Genomic DNA, 24,523 nt, shown 5'->3' with positions numbered 1-24,523 from the left:
CCTCCAATTATGTTGTTGTTATGCTCAGTTGCATCCGACTCTGTGAGACCCCATGGACTATAGCCTCACAAGCTCCTCTGTCCCTGGGCTTCTCCAGGCAAAAGAATACTGGAGTGGGTTGCCATTTCCTACTCCAGGGGACCTTCCCAACCCAGGGATTGAACCCAGGTCTCCTGCATTGACAGGTGGATTCTTTACCACTGAGCCACCAGGGAAGTCCCATATGGTAACTTGGTTCCAATTATACAACAGGGAACTTCTTAACAGCACCTCAAAAGCAACACTGTGCAATTTTGATTATTAAATGGAAGAGAAAATAGCATAAACTATAAAAGCATCACTGATAATCCAAAGCTTGTTTATAAGGCTTCAAAACACACACACATATTTAGACATACATCTTCACTAGTTTTTTTCCCTTCTGCCTTCATCATTCTTGACTTGGGAACCAGACCAAGTCTGGTAATCTTGGGAACCCTACCCAGCATTAATTGTCTGTGAGATGCCAGGAACTGGCAGGTAAGTTTTATCTCCATTCTACAGGTGAGGAAAGTGAGGCTCAGATAAATTAGGTAACTTGCCTAAGATAGCATTGCTAGAAAATGATAGAGCCAGGATTTCATCCCAGGCTACCCAATGTGAAAAGGACCATTCTTTTTTATTTTCGGTTCCACACTCTGCTAAAGGTCAGTCCCATATTTGAATGGATAATCTACAACATAGTTGATCCACTCATGGGTAATCAACTGTTGGCTCTTGAACTGAAAATTAGAGCCTTTACTTATTGACTATCAGCTCTCTTTCTCTCTCTCTTCTCTCTGATAAGGGCATCATCAGTTAGGATATTTATGACTTTAAAGCAAGAAATGACTGCTGCCAAAACTATCAGTAACCAGTGGCCTTCCTTGTTGAAAGTTTTCTCTTTCTGAGCACAGTGGATATAGTTCACAAGAGGGCTCAGGTGAAATCCATGACCAACAACCAAACTGAAAAACGCCTTCAGACCTCTCTTGGATCTTTCTTTCTCTCTTTGGGTACTGAGAACATCTTTTCTGTATTATGACTGTGAAGGAAGAGTCTTCAGAAGAAGGAATGAAAGAAATCCCTGCTTCAGTATCACTGCTATTGTAAAAGAGAGCGCCGGGGAAATGGCCCGCAAGGGGAGCAAATCATGGTTGACTCAAATGTTTTGTCACTTCTTTCCTTCCACAAGCTCTCAGCAGGGACAGGCTTCCTTCTTTTTTTCTTTTAAAGATGCCTTCAAAGCTTCCAGGATGCTGTCTCTGAATGAAACTAATGATCTTTGCTGCAAGACATGTTGTTTTGTGGATTTACAGGCTTCCAGGCTGTAGTCAGAAGGGAAATCTTTCTTGATGACCTACTCAATCTTTGGCCTTTAGAATCCAATCCAGTCAGTAACCATCACGCCAAGTTTGATTTAAACTGCTGGCTCACTTCTAAGCCACAGGCTGTACATCTGCTTCTAACCCCCTTAAAACATTACATGATCCAGTAAGACATTTCTTAAGTGTGAGAGTTTAACAGATTGGGGTTGATTTAAGATATGAAGACATTCTGAGAAGTTTTAGATATCTTGAATCAAAATACAGCCTGACTGAAACCTGACTTCAATTTTATTACAGCTGGCATTTGAAAAATTAGAAGGTATATTGAAGGGCTGCTTATCACCTTGCATTTTACTAGTAGATTCAAAGAGCTAGTTCTTTCTGCAGGAAGACAGACATAAGTCACATTGTTATATTGCAAAACACTGACGATAACTCACTCTGCGGTTTACTGTCAAGAAACACAAACAAAAAGAAAAAAGATCCCTCCTCACCAAAACTTATTGCTTTCCTTTCAACCTGAAATTATTTTTCCAGTCTAATGTGATGGTACTTTGCTTTCTAACCTAATTGTGTCAGTTTGAAATATGTGGTCACAAATCAGCTTCCCAGAGAAGATCAGTTTATAATGAACTCTCATGACTTTCTCTGAAGGAAGCCTCCCTTAAAATAACAGGACAAAAACATATTCTGACTCACATGTTTCTCATTATCAGTTGCATCTCTCCTGTCCTCTTCAGCTGCCACTCCATGCCACTCCATGGTGGCTCAGAGGTTAAAGCATCTACCTGCAATGTGGGAGACCCAGGTTTGATCCCTGGGTCAGGAAGATCCCCTGGAGAAGGAAATGGCAACCCACTCCAGTATTCTTGCCTGGAGAATCCCATGGACAGAGGAACCTGGTGGGCTACAGTCCACAGGGTTGCAAAGAGTCAGACACGACTGAGCAACTTCACTTTCTTTCATGGTATATGCAGTTTCAAAACGGGAAACATTTAGACTGAGTTCTAAAACTGCAAGATTCTTCTGTACCATTTGACCCTTCGCTTCTTTAAATGAAATACTTTACAAAACAGAGGGCTGATTACACTTGATGTCCTCAAGTCAATTAGTGATGTCAATCCTGAAGAGTGATTTTAAGCTTAATGTCATTTGTATAACCCCCTGTTTATCTATAGCCTTCTGGCTACACAACACATTCCATTTTATGCAAGAAGTGAAACAGAGCTAAGTAGAAGCTCTGGGACATTTTAGAAGCTCTGCTTGTATGAGGCAAGTCCTGCTAAATAGAGCAGCTTTGGCACTTTTCAATTAAATGCTTGATAAATGAATTTGTCTGGAATTATGCTGGTCTCTTTAATAGCACCCAGAAAACTGGAAAGTGAGTTGGTTTTATGAAGTGGAAGAATTAAAAGCATATTGCAAATGGCCTCTGGAAAACACTTTCCATCATTTGTTTCAACTACACCAAGGTTGCCAGTTCTTAATGGCACTCTAGGGGAGTCAGTAGGCTCACAAACACACCCAGGGCCTGTATGCATTGCATCTTTCTGAGCTGAGCACAGAAGAGAAAGGGCACAAGCTCTTGTGGAACCGCAGAACTGTGGAAATGATTTCCGGTTCTTGGTCTAAGCTTCTAATCTTCTCTTCCTTCTGAGACATTAAAGTCAGGCAGCTCTGGTCAATGGGCCTTTCTTTTCAGAGAATAACTTCACTTGGTTCAGGCATAAAGGAGGTTAGAGAGGTGTGACATGGAGACGCCACCAGTTGACTTTATAAACACCTTAAATAGACTGGACACCTGATGCATGGTTGCGATACATTAATTCATCCAGAAATTTAGTAGGCTTTCTCTGAGGTTCTCGTTGGCGGTTCTTATGGCTGCAGACTCTCATTAGGCAGAATCCCATTTTGTCTTCCCTGTTACTATTATCTAGCTTTAGCATAATGTGTCTCCTTGTTTCTTTCCAAGTCCTCCCCCAACCCCACCCCACTTTTGGTTTTGGCCATTTCAACCTACAGCAGCTCATTATTATACTAGATGGAGTGTCTGCAAAGAAATGTCAATGTTCAATGTTCTAGTTGTACTTGAGTTTCTTCATTTAATGAAATGCTTAATTAAAAGTATTTTGTGTCACATAGACTTTGACTGAAGGAAGCAGTGGTGAGGTATATACTCTGATCGTTTCCAAGAAGGAAGACTGAGGAATATTATGGATGGATGGACATTTTATTCATTGAAAAGTACACTTTCCTGAACCTTCAGAATTGCCAAGGACTCATATCTAAATGCTGAGCTCTTGATTCAAGAATTAGCCTGGATAGGAGGCTTTTAATCTCCATTCAACCAAAGATTTCGCATTTGACACCTTTTGGTAGGAACTTCCAGGGCATTTTCATTGTCACTGAAAAGCAGTTAAGGAACAAGGGAAAAGGAACACTTAGGATTCATGTACCTTTTCTTTGAGATTTTCCAGCATTTTTTCCACCTGTAACTTGTCATCTTTGATTTTTTCCAGTTCAGCTTCTTTCCTTTTGTATTCCTCCTGGACTTTCAGTAGATGCTACAAGAAAGACCAAAGATAATCAAGTCCTAAGAAGCCACACTTCACTCAAAAACCCTGGCTGAAGTTAGATATTAGGCAGGCCTGCCTCACTTTCCCCCAGCACACACACTCATTTCTCCATGCAAAGATACTAAAGGGAAAATCAAGACACTTTTCATTTGAAATTATTTTATCTGGCTCTTATAAGTCTTTTGGATTTGTTCATATTTTAGAAACACTCTGAGAAACTAATTGGTCTAATCACTTAATTTTCCTATTCCAGCCAGATGTAAGGGTGGTGTTGTTCAGTTGTTAAGTCATGTCCGACTCTGTGACCCCATGGACTATAGCCCGCCAGGCTCCTCTGTCCATATTTCCCAGGCAAGAATACTGGAGTGGTTTGCCATTTCCTTCTCCTGGGGATTTTCCTGACTGAGGGACTAAACCTGGGTCTCCTGCATTGGCATGGGGATTCTTTATCCCTGAGCCACCAAGGAAGTGATGTAAGTGTAGGGTGCAGTTAATACTATGTGGACAATATCTTGATTTTGGCATAGAACTGAGCTTAATGTTGTAAAGCATTCTTGCAAATAGCCATTTTCCTAGCCAAGCTCAATTTCTGTGAGGAAAGTAGTAAAGAATCCAATTTCACAAATGTTAGTTCCCTTATCAGTAGGCAAGGAACTGGATTCATCATTAATGATTATTACAAATTCTATGTATTTAGTATCTAACATGTGCCAAGTATTATGCAAAGGGTTTCACATGCATGATCTCATTTAAGCCTCACAATAATCCTATGATATATAAGCCTGAAGATTAGAGAGGTTTAGTGGTTTGCCTAAGGCTAATCAGATAGTCAGTGCCAGAGCTGGAATTTCAGTTCAGGGTGAGTCAATCCCACAGCCAGTGTTCCTAACCAACATATTAGACTATACATCTATTGGGGATAAGATGGCAGAAATTTTACCATGGTTTACATGGCTACTTTCCAATAAAAGGTAATCAAAATAAGTAGAATTAATTTTTCAGGAGGTAGAGACTTAATTGTCTCACTGAGGTTTTTGAAGTGATGGGATGAAAACAAAAAAGTTCATTAGTTTTCAACCGAACCACTCCATTCTTAGGTGGACTGGTTTCAAAATCAAGGAAAGAGGGGAAAACCACAACAGGAAAATGTTTTGCTTTTCACAGGCTTGCAAAAGACCACTGAGAAGGATAAAAGACACAGTACAATGTACATTGTCAAAATTCTTTGATGTCTAGCTGAGGAGATGTATTTTTTTGGTGGAAAGATCTCTGATATAACTTACATGTTCTAATTAAACTCCATGGTGACAATAAAAGGAAGGTACCCATTACTTCACACATTTTGTTAATAGGAAAGGTGAAATATTAATGTGATCTTGCTTGTCACATAGGAAGACAACGATAGCAGAAGTAATAGGAACATGGGGCTCTTAGTGCCAGAAGAGACTCCATGTTCACAATTTGTGACTTCTAACCATCAACAAGCTTCGCCCTAGATAATTCCGAGGCACACAACTAAAAAATTATTGCACAATTTAAGCTGTAAGGAAAATGGCTGGTAGTCTGGCAATACAGAAGAGGATAGTACCCTTACTGAGAAGTAGTACTCCTTTGCTATAATGGGAACAGATGCTGTATCTTTTAAATAGTAGGCTTGTTGGGGTGATAACCACGTAAAACTTCTAGGCATCTATTACACAGTGTTGTTTTTGAATGCAATTACAGTTGGATGCACTTATTTACTTTACTTTTTACACTTGAGATAATGTGCAGGTAAACTCATTCACACAAATGACTGTGAAAACAAAACAAAAGCAAATTGGTATTATGTACTGATTGGTATTAAGCACTGATACTTAAAAGCCCATAACATCCCTCCTTCCACCCAAATCAAAGGTAGGATTCTGGTCATTTCTTCTAACAGACTGTATTATTTAGCATTGTATCAACTAGATACTTATTCACCAGCACTTTTGCTTATCTAAGTAATTAAGGTTCTTCATAATGACCTTGAGACTCTGTTCAAATCCTAAAGTATATTTGGTAGCATAAAGAAAAGATTAGGTTATGCTCAGTGTAGTTTTATTGCTAAGTATGTTTTACTGAATGCATAATCTTTGGAAACTGGTGATCCATTGTTTTCCCTGTATTAACCAAAGATTTCATGAACTACAATATGTAATCCCTTCCTCAGCCATGCCAGAAAACAGAATATCAAGAAGAGGTTTACTATCCTATTTGCTTCTGGGGGCCCTTTTACAGGTGAGGAGCTGATTACTAGCCTTCCAAAAAGCTCAGAAAACCAAAATGCCTTTACCTGTTGCATTCCTTGCAGGGCTTGCTGCAGGAGTTTCAGCTGCTGTTCTTTGTTTGGGTCATCTTCTCTGTGGGCTTTGCCTTGTTCTTGCTTGAGCAGTTCCACCTCATTCCGGTAGGCATCTAGCTGCCAACGGAGGCTGTCATTTTCTTCTTTCAGAGCTTCTGCCTGTGATACTAAAGCTAAACAATCAATATAAAGTAGTAAAAACCATATATCCAGGTTCTGTTGTGGTTCACCTTAGCCCCATGAAGACTTGGCGTTTTAAACTGACATGTATGAAAAGTCTCTCAATGAGAAACTCTAGGTCTGAGTTGGCTATGGTAGCAAGAGATGGACACAAAAGCACAAAGACTCATTTTTGTAAATGAACACAGAATTCCAACACACAGAAGTCCCCATCATGTTTCAATTCCTCTCTCTAAACATCACTACAATATTTCTAGGTAACATCAGTTACTTTTACTTGAAATGCAGCAAACGGTGAGTCTGTAATAATAAAATAGAAGGCTAATTGTCTTGAACTGATGACTGTCCACTCAATAATTTTGCTTACAGTTGTTTTTTAAAAATGCAGCTTTTTAAAGAAGCTTCCTCTGGTCCTATAGAGGAAAATGAAATGAAGTTGCTCAGTCATATCCGACTCTGCTACCCCATGGACTGTAGCCTACCAGGCTCCATCCATGGGATTTTCTAGGCAAGAACACTGGAGTGGGTTGCCATTTCCTATAGAGGAAAGGTAAATGTAAAACTTAAGACACAAGACTTCCTGGGGAATTCCCTGGTTGTCCAATGGTTAGGACTCTGTGCTTTCATTGCTGAGGGCCCAGATTTGATCCCTTGTTAAGGAACTGAGATCCTACAAGCCATGTGGCGAGGCATTAAAAAAAAAAAAAAGACTTCCAGTTTATGGTCTAGCATGTAAGGAGCTTAGAAGTCACTATTCCATCCTAACAACAAGTAAAAAGCTGAACTAACTGAAAAAAATCAACAACTCTTCTTTGATACAACAGAGAAATGAAGCAACAATGCAAACTCATACACCTCCAATTGGAGAGACAACAGGGGAATACAGAGGATCACAACTTACCAGACCAGAAAGCCATCAGCAGATATCACCACAGGAAACAGTGACAAGGTAGGAAAACCTAAACTATACTTGTCAATTTGCTGGAGGCTCAGTGTAGACAAGTCTGAGAGTTAAAAAGTCCAGGGAGACCCAGTCATAGCTTGGTTCCTATGCTTTTGTGAATCTTATGTACAGAAGCTCCACCTGGTCCTCAGAGTGAACACTGGAGAAAAATTCCTATGTAGTTCCAGCAGGGGAGGGGAGAAAGAAACCCTTTTGAAATATGCCAGAGCTTCATGTTCTTCTGTAAAAGAATTGCCTTCAGGAGAAATTATTTTACCAGACCCTAACCTACTGGAGTAGTACTAGAGCCTAACCAACCCGGGGAACCAACCAGCTCCAGCCCCCTCTAGCCATTCTGTCCCGCCTAAGTGGGGAGAAAAAAACTGAGGACCACTTATGAAGTTCAGAGGTACAGACTCACTAAAAGACTGAGACCTAATCATAGGACTATAAAATGATTCTCTTCCCACCACATCTTAGCACCATACCAAAAAAGTCCTGTTTAACAGAGCTCCTTTCACCTAGTACATCATGTCCAGATTTCAGCAAAATTTACAAAGCATACTAAAAAGTAAAAAACATAGTTTGCAGAAACTGAGCAAGGATCAGAACCAGTCAGATATGGAAGAAATGTTGGAGTTATCAGACTAGGGATTTAAAACAACTGTTACTTGTAATTTCTTGATGGTCTAGTGATTAGGACTCCATGCTTTCAATGAATTCTCTCAATTGAGTCTGCGAGGGCCCAGCTTCAATCCCTAGTTGGAGAACTAAGATCCTACAAGCCACAAGGTATGGCCAAAAAAGAAAATGAAACAACTATTATTAACATGCTACAGGTTTTAATAGAAGAAGTAGACAACATGGAAGAATAGATGGATATTGTATGCAGAGAGATGGAAATTGAAAGAATCAAATAGAAATACTAGAGATTAAATACATGAACAGAAATGAAAAGTCCCCTTAACGGACTTACTAGTAGATTGAGCATGACTGAGGAAGGAATTTCTGAATTGGAAGAGCTGACAATAGAAACATCCTAAACTGAAAAAAAAAAATCAACCCCCACAAAGAAAAGAAAATGTAAGAATTGTAAGACAACTACAAAAGATGTAATGTATACATAATGAGAATGTCAGGAGAAAAAAGAGAAGCAGAAGCAATATGTAAAAGAATAATGACTGAGCATATGTCTAAATTAATGCTGGATACAAAACCACAGATCCAGGAAGTTCAGAGAGCAGCAAGTAGGATAAATGTCAAAACACATAACATTTAAATTTCAGAGAATTAACGAGAAAAAACAATCTTGAAAGAAACCAGAGGAAAAAAACCACCTTACCTATAGAGAAGCAAAGATAAGAATTATATCCTACTTTTCCTCAGAAACCACGTTAGGCAAGACTAGAATGAAGAGAATACTCAAAATGCTAAGAGAAAAATAATCTACCAACTTAGAATTCTGTACCTTGTGAAATTATTCTTCAAAGGTAAAGGAGAAATACCTTCTTAGATGAAGAAAAATTGAGGGAATTTGTTGTTATTAGGCCTGCCTTGCAAGAAATGTTAAAAGAAGTTCTTAAGACAGAGGAAAATGACGTAAGTCAGACACTTGGATCTACATTAAGAAAGGAAGAGCATCAAAGAAGTAATAAGTGAAGGTAAAATAAAAACTTTAATTTTTCTTATTCTTACTTGATCTAACAAATAATAGTTTGCTTGAAATAATAGTGACAATGCATTCAATTATGTATGCTTGTATGTGTGTGTGCTTATGTATAAGTGAAATTAATGACAGCAATGATACAAGGAATAGGAGGAAGGAACTGGGATTATATTATGATAACATATTTGCACTAGCCACAAATTGGTATAGGGTTATTTGAAAGTGGACTTATTAGTTGTAAATGTAAATTGCAAACTCTAGGGCAACTACTAAAAAAGTAAAAAAAAAAGAAGTATAACCAATATGCTAAGAAAGAAGAAAAAAGAAATCATATAAAATGCTCAGTTAAAACCACAAGGAGCTAGAAATGTGTAGAAGGCAAAAAGAACAAAGAACAAGAGCAATAAATAAAAAATAGTAACAAATATGGTGGATGTTAATCCAACTACATCAATAATTATTGTAAACATCAATTGTCTAAATACAACCATTAAAATCCAGATATTGTCAGAGTAATAAAAAAATAAGAAACAACTATAATGGTATACTTAAGAAACATTTAAAATATAGAAATACATATAGATTAAAAATAAAAGAATGTTAAATAATACACATGCTAACACTAGTTAAAAAAAAAAAGTAAGAGTAGCTATACTAATTTCAGGCAGAGTTGACTTCAGACCAAGGAAAATTATCAGGGCTAAAGAAGGGCATTACATAGGAATAAAGGCATTAGTACTACAAGAAGACATAACAAGCAATGTGTGTGAGCCTAATACTAGAGTATCAAAATAAGTGAAACAAAATCTGATAGAACTGCAACAAAAAAATAAATGAATCCACTATTATAGAGACTTTATACCCCTCTATCAAAAATGGAATGATCGAGTAGGCAGAATATGAGTAATGACACAGCTGAACCCACAGCACCATCAATTAACTGGATATAATTGACATGTATAGACTATTTCATTTAACAGCAGATTATACATTTTTCTCAAGCACACATGCAACATTCACCAAGACAGATTACATTCTTCATCATAAAACACATCTAAGACACATTAAAAGAATGTAAGTCACAATGGGTATGCTGTCCAACCATGATGAAATTAAACTAGAAATCAATAACAGAAAGATAGATGGAAAATTCCAAAATACTTGGAGATCAAACAACACACTTCTAAAAAACACATGAGTCAAAGAAGAAATCTCAAAAGAAATTTAAAAATATTTGAACTAAATGGAAATAAAAATCACAACTTCTCAAAATTTGTGAGATGCAGCTAAAGCCATGCTTAGAGGGAAATTTGTAGCATTGAATACATATATTAGAAGGGAAGAAAGATCTAAAATCGATCATCTGAGCTTCCACCTTAGGAAACTAGAAAAAGAAGAGCAAATTAAATCTAAAGTTAGCAGAAGAAAACATATAGTAAAAATAGATCAGAAATCAATTAAATAGAAAACAGGAACTCAATAGAAAAAAATCTGTGAAAACAAAAGCTGGTTCTTTGTAAAGATCAATCAAGTTGAGAAAACTCTAGCCAGGCTAACTGAGAAAAAAATAGAGAAAATACAAATTACTAATGTCCAAAATTAAAGAGAGGATGTCACTATAGATCCTATGGACATTAAAAGGATAATAAAGGAATATTATGGACATGAGTTTGAGCAAGCTTTGGGAGTTCATGATGGACAGGAAAGCCTGGCGTGCTATAGTCCATGGGGTTGCAAAGAGTTGGACATGACTGAGCAACTGAACTGAACTAGCCCATAGTTCAGTCCATAGTACATAGTCCACACATTTGATAACCTAGATGAAATGCGCCAACTCCTTGAAATCTGTTGAAATGCACACACAAGAAGTAGACAGTCTGAGTAGGCCTCTATCACTTAAAAAAATTGGATCAATAATTAATAACTCTCTAAAGTAGAAACTACTAGGCCCACATAAATTTACTGTTGAATTATTTAGGGAAGAAAATAATACAAAATTTCTACAATCTCTTCCAGAAGATAGAAACAGAGAACATTTCCTAACTCATTATATGAAGTTGGCATTTTCCTAATACCAAAAACCATATGAAGACATACAAGAAAATAAAGTACAGACTGCTATCTCTCATGAACACAGACGTAAAAATTCTCAACAAAATACTAGTAAACCAAGTGCAAGAATGCATAGGAAGAAATATACCACAATCAAGTGGAATTCATCTTGGGTATGCAAGGCTGGTTCAACATTTGAAAAATCAATTAATGTAATTCATTATGTTAACAAGTTAAAGAGGTTAAAGTTGCATGATAATACAATAGATGCAGAAAAGGTATTTGACAAAATCCAACACCCATCCATGATTTTAAAATCTCAGTAAACTAGGAATAGAGAACTTCCTCAATATGACAATAAACATCTACAGGCTTCCCTGGTGGCTCAGAGGATAAAGCATCTGCCTGCAATGCAGGAGACCCAGGTTCGATCCCTGGGTTGGGAAGATCCCCTGGAGAAGGAAATGGCAACCCACTCCAGTATTCTTGCCTGGAGAATCCCATGGACAGAGGAGTCTGGTGGGCTATAGTCCACGGGGTCGCAAAGAGTTGGACATGACTGAGCGACTTCACACACACACCACCATACATCATAGAGAGAAACTTGAATCACTCCCATTAAGAACGAGGCAAGGATGCCACCACTTATCACTGCTTTTTTCAACTTTGTACTGGAAGTCCTAGATAGTTCAATCAGACAAGAAAAGGAGATAATTTTCCAGTATAGATTATTTTTAAAATATGTGTTATTTTTATAGTCTAATGCCCTTGATCATTTTAAAATGAAAATATATAATGGCAACCCACTCCAGTATTCTTCCCTGGAGAATCCCATGGACAGGGGACCCTGGTGGGCTACAATCTGTGGGGTTGCAAAGAATCAGACACAACTGAGCAACTAACACACTATTTACATTTGCACATTAAAAATGAAATATTTAAGTAGAGATGTAACAAAATACATACCAGATCTATACAAAGAACACTACAAAACTCAGGTTGAAAATGAGTGGAAATCATTCAATTCACATTGAATTCAAGTGAAAAAATGAATGAAATAAAAAAAAACTAAATAAATGGAGAAATTTTATGTTTATGGATAGGATGGCAATATCATAAAGATATCAGTTGTTTCCAACTTGATCTGTGGATTCAATGCAATCCCAATCAAAATCCAAGCAAGTTATTTTGTGGATAATGACAAACTGAGTCTAAAGTTTATAAAGAGAGGCAAAAGACCCAAAATGTCCAACTCAACATTGAAAGAGTAGAATAGAGTTGGAAGACTGATGCTACCTGGTTTCAAGGCTTAACAGAAAGTTAATAGTAGCTAAGACAGTGTGGTGTTGGTGAAAGAAAAGACAAATAGATCCATTAAATAGATTAGAGAGTCCAGAAAGAGACCCCCATAAATAGAGTCAACTGATTTTTGCCAAAGGAGCAAAGGCAATACAATGGAGCAAAAATAGACTCTTTAACAAACATGCTGGAACAACTGGACATCACAAAGATTAAGTCAAAATGGATTATAGATCTAAATGAGAAATCCTAAACTATAAACTTCCTAGAAGATAACATAAGAGAAAAATGTAGCTGACCTTGAGTATGGTGATGAGTTTTTAGACACAACACCAAATGCATGATCCATGAAGGAAATAACTGATAACCTGGACTTAATTAAAATAGAAACTTCTCTGTTAAAGACAATATCAAGAAGAAAAGCCATAGACTGAGGAGAAAATATTTGCAAAGGACACAGTTGATAAAGGACCGTTATCCAAAATATACAATGAACTCTCCAAACTCAACAATAAGAAAACAAACAACCCATTTGGGCTACAAATCTGAACAGACACCTTGCCAAAGATATACTAATGACGAGTAAGCATATGAAATGATTTCAACATCATATGTCATTAGTGAATTGCAAATTAAAACAGGAGTGTGATATCACTAGAAACATATCAGAATTGCCAAAATCCAAAACAATGACAGCACCAAGGACTGGTGAGGATGTGGTGTAAATAAGAACTCTGCTTCATTGCTGGTGAGAATGCAAAATGGTACAGTCACTTTGGGAGACAGTTTGGCAGTTTCTTACAAACTAAACAGACTTTAATGATACGATCCAGCAATCATGTTCCTTGGTATTTACCCAAATGAGCTAAAAACTATGTCCACACAAAAACCTGCACATACATATTTACAACAGCTTTATTCATAATTGCCAAAACTTGGAAGCAACCACAATGATCTTTAGTAGTTATCTAACCACTAATACACTATAATACATCTGGAAAATTGAATAATAAATGGCACTAAAAAGAAATGAGATACAAAGCCACGAAAAGACATGCAGGAAATGTAAATGCATATTACTATGCGAAAGTAGTCAATTTGAAAAGACTGCATACTAAATGTTCCCAACTATATGCCAGTCTGGAAAGGGAAAAACTATAGAGTCAGTTAAAAAATCAGTGGTTACCAGGTATTTGGGTGGAGGGAAGAATGAATAGGTTTAGCACAGAAGATTTTAAGGTCCCTGAAACTATTCTGTATGATACTACAATTGTGGACACACATACATTTTGTATATTTCTCCAACACCATAAAATGGGTACCAAGAGTGAATTCTAATGCAAACTATGAACTTTGGGTGATGAGGATGTATTCAGCTACTGTAACACATGTACCTCTGGGGTGCAGGATGTAGATAGTGGGAGATTGTATGTATATGGGGACTGGCAGTATTTGGGAACTCTGTACTTCCTGCTCAATTTTGCTATGGACCTAAAACTGATCTAAAAATTAAAGTTTATTAATTGAAAAATAAGACACATGGAGAAACCTAGATTAAACTTATTTATGGCTATGGCATATTTTTCAAGATCAAAAATCATAAAAGCTACTTTGAAATATTTAATAAGATTTTCATTCATTCAACAAACATTTATTGAATTCCTTCCAAGTTCCAGGCTTATGACTATGGTAAAAAATGAGATTCCACTCATCTCTATTGTTTACACTCCAAATTAATGGATATATTTGTAGTTTATTCCCTTTTTGATTCCTAACAGAATATAGAGTTCAGAAAACAGGTATCATCAAAACGGGTCAAAATTACAAATCTGTACATTAAATGTATAAGAATGTTAAAAGATAAGTTGGGACTTCCTTGGTGGTGCAGTGGATAAGAATCCAGCTACTAATTCAGGGGACATGGGTTTGATCCCTGGTCCTGGAAGATTCCAGATGCTGTAGACCAACTAAGCCCATGCATCACAACTACTGAGCTTGCGTGCCACAACTACTGAGCCTGTGTGCTGCAACTACTGATGCCTGCGTGCCCTAGAACCTGTGCTCCACAACAGGGGAAGCCACTGCAATGGGAAGCCCGAGCACTACAACAAACAGTAGCCCTTGCTCGCTGAAACTAGGGAAAGCCTGTGCACAGCAATGAAGATCCAGTGTGGCCAAAAAAGAAATGAAATAAATAAATTAATTAAATGAATACATAAATACATAAAAAATGTTATACAATTTGACAAAGGTGTGAATTTTTTCAGCTACCTATGGGAAGTAACTTTTGGTAGAAGGTAGTAAAAAAAGTAATTGAAATCAAATCTCTGAGATTATTAGCTATAAATGGTGGAAGAATAGTTTTCTAAGGGGTTTGCAGAGACAAGATTCACCCTGTACATAATGAACAAAAAGAAGTTGTGCTTTACAAAGATGAAGTATATAGAAGAAAACTATATTTCAAGGGTGAAGACATTTCCTATTCCTGAAAAAAAAGCTGCCTATAGGGTAGTGCTGGGTTTAATTCAATGCCTTGAATCTGAGGGTTATCCTAAAATAATTAGGTACTGATGAAGGCTGATGTGATCAGATGAAGCGGGTAACAGAGCGATGAGATGGCTGGATGGCATCATCGACTCAATGGACATGAGTTTGGGCAAACTCCAGGAGATAGTGAAGGACAGGGAAGCCTGGCATGCTACAGTCCATGGGGTTGCAGAGAGTGGGACATGACTTAGCTACTGAACAACAACAACAATCCAAAGAAGAGAGTGACAATGTAATAGGTAGGATCTGGTGAGAAATGCCTTCTCACTAGAGTAGTGTTGAGACATGCTCTCAGTGTCCATGTTGGTTTTCTATGAATGGCCATGTAATTATCTTGATATAGCAGTTTCAAACCTCGCATTTTTGCTTAAAAATTTACAAGAGACCTTCAGCACAATATATTCATTTAATGTTTGGTTTTATTACTGATTTTAGTTGTTGCCATAATCACACAGATTTTGTGTCTTTGATGTGAAAGTTGGATTCACAGAACACCAAATAATATCTATCCTTGCCATCTTCCCAGTGGCTGGGATAGTTGGTCTCAGACAGGCAGTATTCTTAACAGTCACAACACCAAAGTGTCAGTCACTCAGTCATGTCCGACTCTTGGCGACCCCACGGACTGTAGCCTGCTAGCCTCCTCTATCCATGGAATTCTCCAGGCAAGAATACTGAACCATTCCCTTAGAAGATGCTAAAGATGAAGATGACTGTATATTTGGAACTGGATGGAAAAATAGACATTGACTATCTGCCAAACAGGGGAAGAAATATTTGACTTGTTTTGCTGGGTCAGTACCAGTGATAGCATCTTGAACTGGAGTAAGGCTGAACAGCACAGAGGTTACTCTGCAAATCCAGTGGCTGCTTCAGATGGACAGTGAGGTATTTCTGCTTCAGTATGCATGTCTGTCCACTGGCAAGGCACACAGCTCAATACAAAATAGTGATATTTCATCTTTCTCTTTTTGTTTCTTCTTGTACTGCAGGCCAGTAATTACACTCATGTCCTACAAGTCATGTAGAGAAACATGGCAGAGAAAAGGACAGAGGTCTAGGAGAATGGTTAGAGGCATCTTCTCCAGTTGAAATGTGAAAATATTTTCCCTCTGAGAAAATGAGGAGGCAAGACTACTTTCCCCCCCTGGGAGAAAGGGCGTCCTGATGAGCAGAGATGGACTGTTGTAGCTAAGCAGGAGCAGATAGTAATCTCCTCAGTTTGGACCTGTCACTAAGCAAAAGAAAATGGGGGCCTTACTTACAAAATATATTTCCCACTCTTTAAAGTGAAGGTTTTTGTCATTTTAATGAGGATACCAAGTCTTTACTTTCACAGACTTAATATTAATTGGGCCTATTTCTGAAGTTGGAGTTCTTTGTACATTGCCAGAACATTGAAAAGTTCAATATTCCCTTTTAATAATATGTTTGAGTAGGTGAATTCATCAGTCCTGATACTAAAGAGTATAGTACAGTGAATTTATTCTTTTCCTGCCATCATTAGTTCCCAGCTTCTCCTTTTTGACGATTTCCTATATAGGAAAAAGTTTCTCTTTATGGGGATTGCTCTTCAGATCTGAAGGCTGCCAATTCATCATGGCAGATATGAAAGTATGAAGGCAGCTGTGAATGCCTCCTTTTAAAGGAGCCACTTGGAGCAAAATCTCAGACATGTTTTTCTACAACAAAAGATCTAAAAGGACTTTGTGCTTTTAGGTATGAAAAAAAATATACCTAGGTTTCTTCAATGGTACAAAGAGCACAAACAAACAAAAATTAATGGAAGTAAATTTAGAGAGTCAGCCACTCTTAAAAAGCTGCATTACAAGTGATGACCTGGAAGGGTAAGATGGGGGTGGGGGTCGGAGGGAAGCTTGAAGCTCAAGAGGGAGGGGATATATGTATATGTATAACTGATTCATTTTGTTGTACAGCAGAAACTAACACAACATTGTAAAGCAACTATACTCTAATAAAAAATCATAAAAAAGGAGATGCTAAAAATGTTATCACATTTTAGAAGAAAGATGCTAAAAAGTGTTACCAAATTATAGAAGGAAAAATGAGCAACACTCCTCTCAAGGTTCAAAAAAAGAAGCTAGAGCTGGAGTGATTCACAAAGAGAAAAAAGAAAAACAAAGAGTGGGAAGAAAAAGTGGGAGATATGAGCATGACCCATGAAGGCCAGTTCAGACAAAAATCTCAAGTGAGTCCCCTGACTTCAAAAAGCCTTGCTTCTGAGGCAGTCCTAAGATGGCAGAGGAATAGGACGGGGAGACCACTTTCTCCCCCAAAAATTCATCAAAAGAACATTTAAACACTGAGTAAATTCCACAAAACAACTTCTGAATGCCGGCAGAGGACATCAGGCACCCAGAAAAGCAGCCCATTGTCTTCGAAAAGAAGTAGGAAAAAATATAAAAGACAAAAAAAGAGACAAAAGAGGTAGGGATGGAGCCCTGTCCCTGGAAGGGAGTCTTAAAAAGAGAGGTTTCCAAACATCAGGAAACACTCTCACTGCCGAGTCTGTGGTAAGCCTTGGAAGCACAGAGGGCAACATAACCGGGATGAAAAATAAATAAATAATTAAAACCCACAGATTACGAGCCCAATGGTAACTCCCCCAGTGGAGAAGCAGTGCAGACGCCTGCATCCGCCACTAGCAAGCGGGGTCTGGGCAGGGAGATGAGGGCTGCATTGCTTAGAGTCAGGATCGGGCCTGAATGCCCTGAGGGTAATCAGAATGAACTAACTTGAGCTAGCAAACCAGACTGTGGGATAGCTACCGTGCGAAAAGCCCTAAGACACTGCCAGGACCGTGCACAGAACAAAGGACTGAACAGAATTAGCCGGCTGCAGACCATCCCCCTCTGGTGATAGGCAGCCAGAGCCGGAAGGGGGCAATCGCAGCCCCAGAGAGACATTATCTACCAAACTGCAAGCAGGCTTCTTTGCTAACTAAAACTTCTTGGGGTTCTGGACAGTCATCATCCACCTGAGAAAGTGTGCCGGTTGTACACCCAGAAAACCGAGCAGCAGGGACAGGAGAGGTGATAAGTTGCAGTGACCACGCTTGCCAAACACCTCATCACCTGAGCTGCTCGGACCTGGGAAGGGCACAAAACACAGGCCCAATGGAGTCTGCGCCTCTGAGGACTACCAGAGTGCCTGAACCTGAGCGGCTTAGACCTGGGAGGTGCATGCAGCCCAGGGCTGGCCTTGGACGGTTCCCGGCAGAGCAACCTACAGCGTGAGCTGTGTGGGCAGGGAGGGCACACGCTCCATGAACAAGGGCAGGCTCAGTGTGGCTGAGACACTGCGAGCACACGCTAGTGTTATTTGTTTGCAGCGTCCCTCCCTCCCCACAGTGCGACTGAACAAGTGAGCCTAAAAAAAATGTCCACCACCAGCCCTCCTTGTGTCAGGGCGGAAATCAGACACTGAAGAGACCAGCAAACAGAAGCTAAAACAGAGGGATGTGCCTTGGAAGTGACAGGTGCAATAGATTAAAACCCTGTAGTTAGTACCAACTGGATAGGAAGGGGCCTATAGATCTTGAGAAATATAAGCCGGACCAAGGAACTATCCGAAAATGAACTGACCCCACACTGCCCACAACACCACCAGAGAAAGTCCTAGATATATTTTTACCATTTTTATGATCATTATTTTTTTTTAACTTTTTAAAAATTTTAAGTCCTCTATTACTCCTTTAATTTTCATTTTTATAACCTACTATTACTTTTCAAAAAAAAGTATTTTTTAAATTTTTTAAAGCAAACTTCATATATATATATATATATATATTTTAATAATTTTTGTGACTTTTTTTTTCCTTCTTCTTTTCTTTAATATTGTATTTTTGAAAATCCAACCTCTATTCTAGATTTTTAATCTTTGCTTTTTGGTATTTGTTATCAATTTTGTACCTTTAAAAACCCAATCTTCAGTACCCATTTTTACTTGGGAGTGAGATTACTGGCTTGACTGCTCTCTCCTCCTTTGGACTCTCCTTTTTCTCCACCAGGTCGCCTCTGTATCCTTCCTCCCCCTTCTCTTCTCTACGCAACTCTGTGAATCTCTGTGTGTTCCAGATGGTGGAGAACACATAGGGAACTGATTACTGGCTGGATCTGTCTCTCTCCTTTTCATTCCCCCCTTTTATCCTCCTGGACACCTCTGTCTCCTTCCTCCCTCTTCTCTTCTCTGTATAACTCTGTGAACATCTCTGAGCGGTCCAGAATGTGGAGCACACATAAGGAAGTGATTACTGGCTAGCTTGCTCTCTCCTCTTTTGATTCCACCTCATCTCATTCGGGTCACCTCTAACTCCCTCCTCCCTCTTCTCTTCTCCATGTAACTCTGTGAACCTCTCTGGGTGTCCCTCATTGAGGAGAAACTTTTCATCTTTAACCTAGATGTATTATCAACGGTGCTGTATAGAAGGAGAAGTCTTGAGGCTACTGTAAAAATAAGACTGAAAACCAGAAGCAGGAGGCTTAAGTCCAAATCCTGAGAACATCAGAGAACTCCTGACTCCAGGGAACATTAATCGATAGGAGGTCATCAAATGCCTCCATACCTACACTGAAACCAAGCACCATCCAAGGGCCAGCAAGTTAAAGAGCAAGACATACCATGCAAATTCTCCAGCAACACAGGAACACAGACCTGAGTTTCAATATACAGGCTGCCCAAAGTTACTCCAAAACCATTGACATTTCATAACTCATTACTGGACACTTCATTGCACTCCAGAGAGAAGAAATCCAGCTCCACCCACCAGAACACCGACACAGGCTTCCCTAACCAGGAAACCTTGACAAGCCACCCATACAACCCCACCCAAAGCGAGGAAACTCCACAATAAAGAGAACTCCACAAACTGCGAGAATATAGAAAGGCCACCCCAAACGCAGTAATATAAACAAGATGAAGAGGCAGAGGAATACCCAGCAGGTAAAGGAACAGGATAAATGCCCACCAAACCAAACAAAAGAGGAAGAGATAGGGAATCTACCTGATAAAGATTTTCGAATAATGATAGGGAAAAGGATCCAAAATCTCGAAATAAAAACGGAATCACAGATAAATAGCCTGGAGACAAGGACTGAGAAGATGCAAGATAGGTTTAACAAGGACCTAGAAGAAATAAAAAAGAGTCAATATATAATAAATAATGCAATATATGAGATCAAAAACACTCTGGAGGCAACAAATAGTAGAATAACGGAGGCAGAAGACAGGATTAGCGAAGTAGAAGATAGAATGGTAGAAGTAAATGAATCAGAGAGGAAAAAAGAAATACGAATTAAAAGAAATGAGGACAATTTCAGAGACCTCCAGGACAATATTAAACGCTCCAACATTCGAATCATAGGAGTCCCAGAAGAAGAAGACAAAAAGAAAGACCATGAGAAAATACTTGAGGAGATAATAGTTGAAAACTTCCCTAAAATGGGGAAGGAAATAATCACCCAAGTCCAAGAAACCCAGAGAGTCCCAAACAGGATAAACCCAAGGTGAAACACCCAAAGACACATATTAATAAAATTAACAAAGATCAAACACAAACAACAAATATTAAAAGCAACAAGGGAAAACAACAAATAATACACAAGGGGATTCCCATAAGGATAACAGCTGATGTCTCAATAGAAACTCTTCAAGCCAGGAGGGAATGGCAAGACATACTTAATGTGATGAAAGAAAATAACCTACAGCCCAGATTACTGTACCCAGCAAGGATCTCATTAAATATGAAGGAGAAATCAAAAGCTTTACAGACAAGCAAAAGCTGAGAGAATTCAGCACCAGCAAACCAGCTCTCCAACAAATGCTAAAGGATCTTCTCTAGACAGGAAACACAAAAAGGGTGTATAAACTCGAACCCAAAACAATAAAGTAAATGGCAACGGGATCATATTTATCAATAGTTACCTTAAACGTAAATGGGTTGAATGCCCCAACCAAAAGACAAAGACTGGCTGAATAGATACAAAAACAAGACCCCTATATATGTTGTTTACAAGAGACCCACCTCAAAACAAGGGACACATACAGACTGAAAGTGAAGGGCTGGAAAAAGATGTTCTATGCAAATAGAGACCAAAAGAAATCAGGAGTAGCAATACTCATATCAGATAAAATAGACTTTAAAACAAAGGCTGTGAAAAGAGACAAAGAAGGACACTACATAATGATCAAAGGATCAATCCAAGAAGATATAACAATTATAAATATATATGCACCCAACATAGGAGCACCACCATATGTAAGACAAATGCTAACAGGTATGAAAGGGGAAATTAACAGTAACACAGTAGTAGTGGGAGACTTTAATACCCCACTCACACCTATGGATATATCAACTAAACAGAAAATTAACAAGGAAACACAAACTTTAAATGACACACTAGACCAGTTAGACCTACTTGATATCTAGAGGACATTTCAGCCCAAAACAATGAATTTCACCTTTTCCTCAAGTGCACACGGAAACTTCTCCAGGATAGATCACATCCTGGGCCATAAATCTAGCCTTGGTAAATTCAAAAAAATTGAAATCATTCCAAGCATCTTTTCTGACCACAATGCAGTAAGATTAGATCTCAATTACAGGAGAAAAACTATTAAAAATTCCAACATATGGAGGCTGAACAACATGCTGCTGAATAACCAATAAATCACAGAAGAAATCAAAATATGCATAGAAACAAATGAAAATGAAAACACAACAACACAAAACCTGTGGGACACTGTAAAAGCAGTACTAAGGGGGAGAGTTCATAGCAATACAGGCATACCTCAAGAAACAAGAAAAAAGTCAAATAAATAACCTAACTCCACACCTAAAGCAACTAGAAAAGGAAGAAATTAAGAACCCCTGGGTTAGTAGAAGGAAAGAAATCTTAAAAATTAGGGCAGAAATAAATGCAAAAGAAACAAAAGAGACCGTAGCAAAAATCAACAAAGACAAAAGCTGGTTCTTTGAAAGGATACATAAAATTGACAAACCATTAGCCAGACTCATCAAGAAACAAAGGGAGAAAAATGAAATCAATAAAATTAGAAATGAAAATGGAGAGATCACAACAGACAACACAGAAATACAAAGGCTCATAGGAGACTACTATCAGCAGCTATATCTCAATAAAATGGATAACATGGAAGAACTGGACAAATTCTTAGAAAAGTACAACTTTCCAAAACTGAACCAGGAAGAAATAGAAAATCTTAACAGACCCATCACAAGCACGGAAATTGAAACTGTAATCAGAAATCTTCCAGCAAACAAAAGCCCAGGTCCAGACGGCTTCACAGCTGAATTCTACCAAAAATTTAGAGAAGAGCTAACACCTATCCTACTCAAACTCTTCCAGAAAATTGCAGAGGAAGGTAAACTTCCAAACTCATTTATGAGGCCACCATCACCCTAATACCAAAACCTGAAAAAGATGCCACAAAAAAAAGAAAACTACAGGCCAATATCACTGATGAACATAGATGCAAAAATCCTTAACAAAATTCTAGCAATCAGAATCCAACAACACATTAAAAAGATCATACACCATGACCAAGTGGGCTTTATTCCAGGGATGCAAGGATTCTTCAATATCTGCAAATCAATCAGTGTAATACACCACCTTAACAAATTGAAAAATAAAAGCCATATGATTATCTCAATAGACGCAGAGAAAGCTTTTGACAAAATTCAACATCCGTTTATGATAAAAACTCTCCAGAAAGCAAGAATAGAAGGAACATACCTCAACATAATAAAAGCTATATATGACAAACCCACAGCAAACATTATCCTCAATGGTGAAAAATTGAAAGCATTTCCCCTAAAGTCAGGAACAAGACAAGGGTGCCCACTTTCACCACTACTATTCAACATAGTTCTGGAAGTTTTGGCCATAGCAATCAGAGCAGAAAAAGAAATAAAAGGAATCCAAACTGGAAAAGAAGAAGTAAAACTCTCACTGTTTCCAGATGATATGATCCTCTACATTGAAAATCCTAAAGACTCCATCAGAAAATTACTAGAGCTAATCAATGACTATAGTAAAGTTGCAGGATATAAAATCAACACACAGAAATCCCTTGCATTCCTATACACTAATAATGAGAAAATAGAGAAATTAAGGAAACAATTCGATTCACCATTGCAACGGAAAGAATAAAATACTTAGGAATATATCTACCTAAAGAAACTAAAGACCTATATATAGAAAACTATAAAACACTGGTGAAGGAAATGAAAGAGGACACTAATAGATGGAGAAATATACCATGTTCATGGATTGGAAGAATCAATATAGTGAAAATGAGTATACTACCCAAAGCAATCTATAGATTCAGTGCAATCCCTATCAAGCTACCAACGGTATTTTTCACAGAGCTAGAACAAAAAATTTCACAATTTGTATGGAAATACAAAAAACCATGAATAGCCAAAGCAATCTTGAGAAAGAAGAATGGAACTGGAGGAATCAACCTGCCTGACTTCAGGCTCTACTACAAAGCTACAGTCATCAAGACAGTACAGTAGTGGCACAAAGACAGAAATATAGACCCATGGAACAAAATAGAAAGCCCAGAGATAAGTCCACGCACCTATGGACACCTTATCTTTGACAAAGGAGGCAAGAATATACAATGGAGAAAAGACAATCTCTTTAACAAGTGGTGCTGGGAAAACTGGTCAACCACGTGTAAAAGAGTGAAACTAGAATACTTTTTAACACCATACACAAAAATAAACTCAAAACGGATTAAAGATCTAAATGTAAGACCAGAAACTATAAAACTCTTAGAGGAGAACATAGGCAAAACACTCTCTGACATAAATCACAGCAGGATCCTCTGTGACCCACCTCCCAGAATATTGGAATAAAAGCAAAAATAAACAAATGGGACCTAATTAAACTTAAAAGATTCTGCACAACAAAAGAAACTATAAGCAAGGTGAAAAGACAGCCTTCAGAATGGGAGAAAATAATAGCAAATGAAGCAACTGACAAACAACAAATCTCAGAAATATACAAACAACTCCTGCAGCTCAATTCCAGAAAAATAAACGGCCCAATCAAAAAATGGGCCAAAGAACTAAATAGACATTTCTCCAAAGAAGACATACAGATGGCTAACAAACACATGAAAAGATGCTCAACATCACTCATTATCAGAGAAATGCAAATCAAAACCACTATGAGGTACCATTTCATGCCAGTCAGAATGGCTGTGATCCAAAAGTCCACAAGCAATAAATGCTGGAAAGGGTGTGGAGAAAAGGGAACCCTCTTACACTGTTGGTGGGAATGCAAACTAGTACAGCCACTATGGAGAACAGTGTGGAGATTCCTTAAAAAACTGGAAATAGAACTGCCTTCTGACCCAGCAATCCCACTGTTGGGCATACACACCAAGGAAACCAGAGTTGAAAGAGACATGTGTACCCCAATGTTCATTGCAGCACTGTTTATAATAGGCAGGACATGGAAGCAAACCTAGATGTCCATCAGCAGATGAATGGATAAGAAAGCTGTGGTACATATACACAATGGAATATTACTCAGCCAT

General features: G+C 38.2%; 1 protein-coding gene across 20 annotated transcripts in view; it reads right to left on the bottom strand.

Moving 5' to 3' along the window:
• Positions 1 to 24,523, bottom strand: part of ENOX2 (ecto-NOX disulfide-thiol exchanger 2) — a 289,817-nt gene that overhangs the window by 7,761 nt on the left and 257,533 nt on the right. For 13 of the 20 annotated variants that reach the window (XM_086389288.1, XM_086389286.1, XM_086389289.1 and 10 more), the window contains 2 exons: positions 6,240 to 6,421; positions 3,803 to 3,910 (listed from right to left, as the gene is read on the bottom strand). In XM_086389288.1, the coding sequence (XP_086245414.1) occupies positions 3,803 to 3,910; positions 6,240 to 6,421 (290 nt within the window). The remainder of the gene's footprint in view (positions 1 to 3,802; positions 3,911 to 6,239; positions 6,422 to 24,523) is intronic. The other 7 variants (XM_086389292.1, XM_086389300.1, XM_086389301.1 and 4 more) reach the window with 1 other exon arrangement.

This window comes from Bos grunniens, chromosome X, assembly GCF_055505025.1.
Source record: "Bos grunniens cultivar Pamir isolate PY7600 chromosome X, Bosgru_T2T1.0, whole genome shotgun sequence".
Taxonomy (NCBI): domain Eukaryota; kingdom Metazoa; phylum Chordata; class Mammalia; order Artiodactyla; family Bovidae; genus Bos; species Bos grunniens.
The sequence above is the reverse complement of the archived record's forward strand: the minus strand, read 5'-3'. Positions and strand labels throughout refer to the sequence as shown.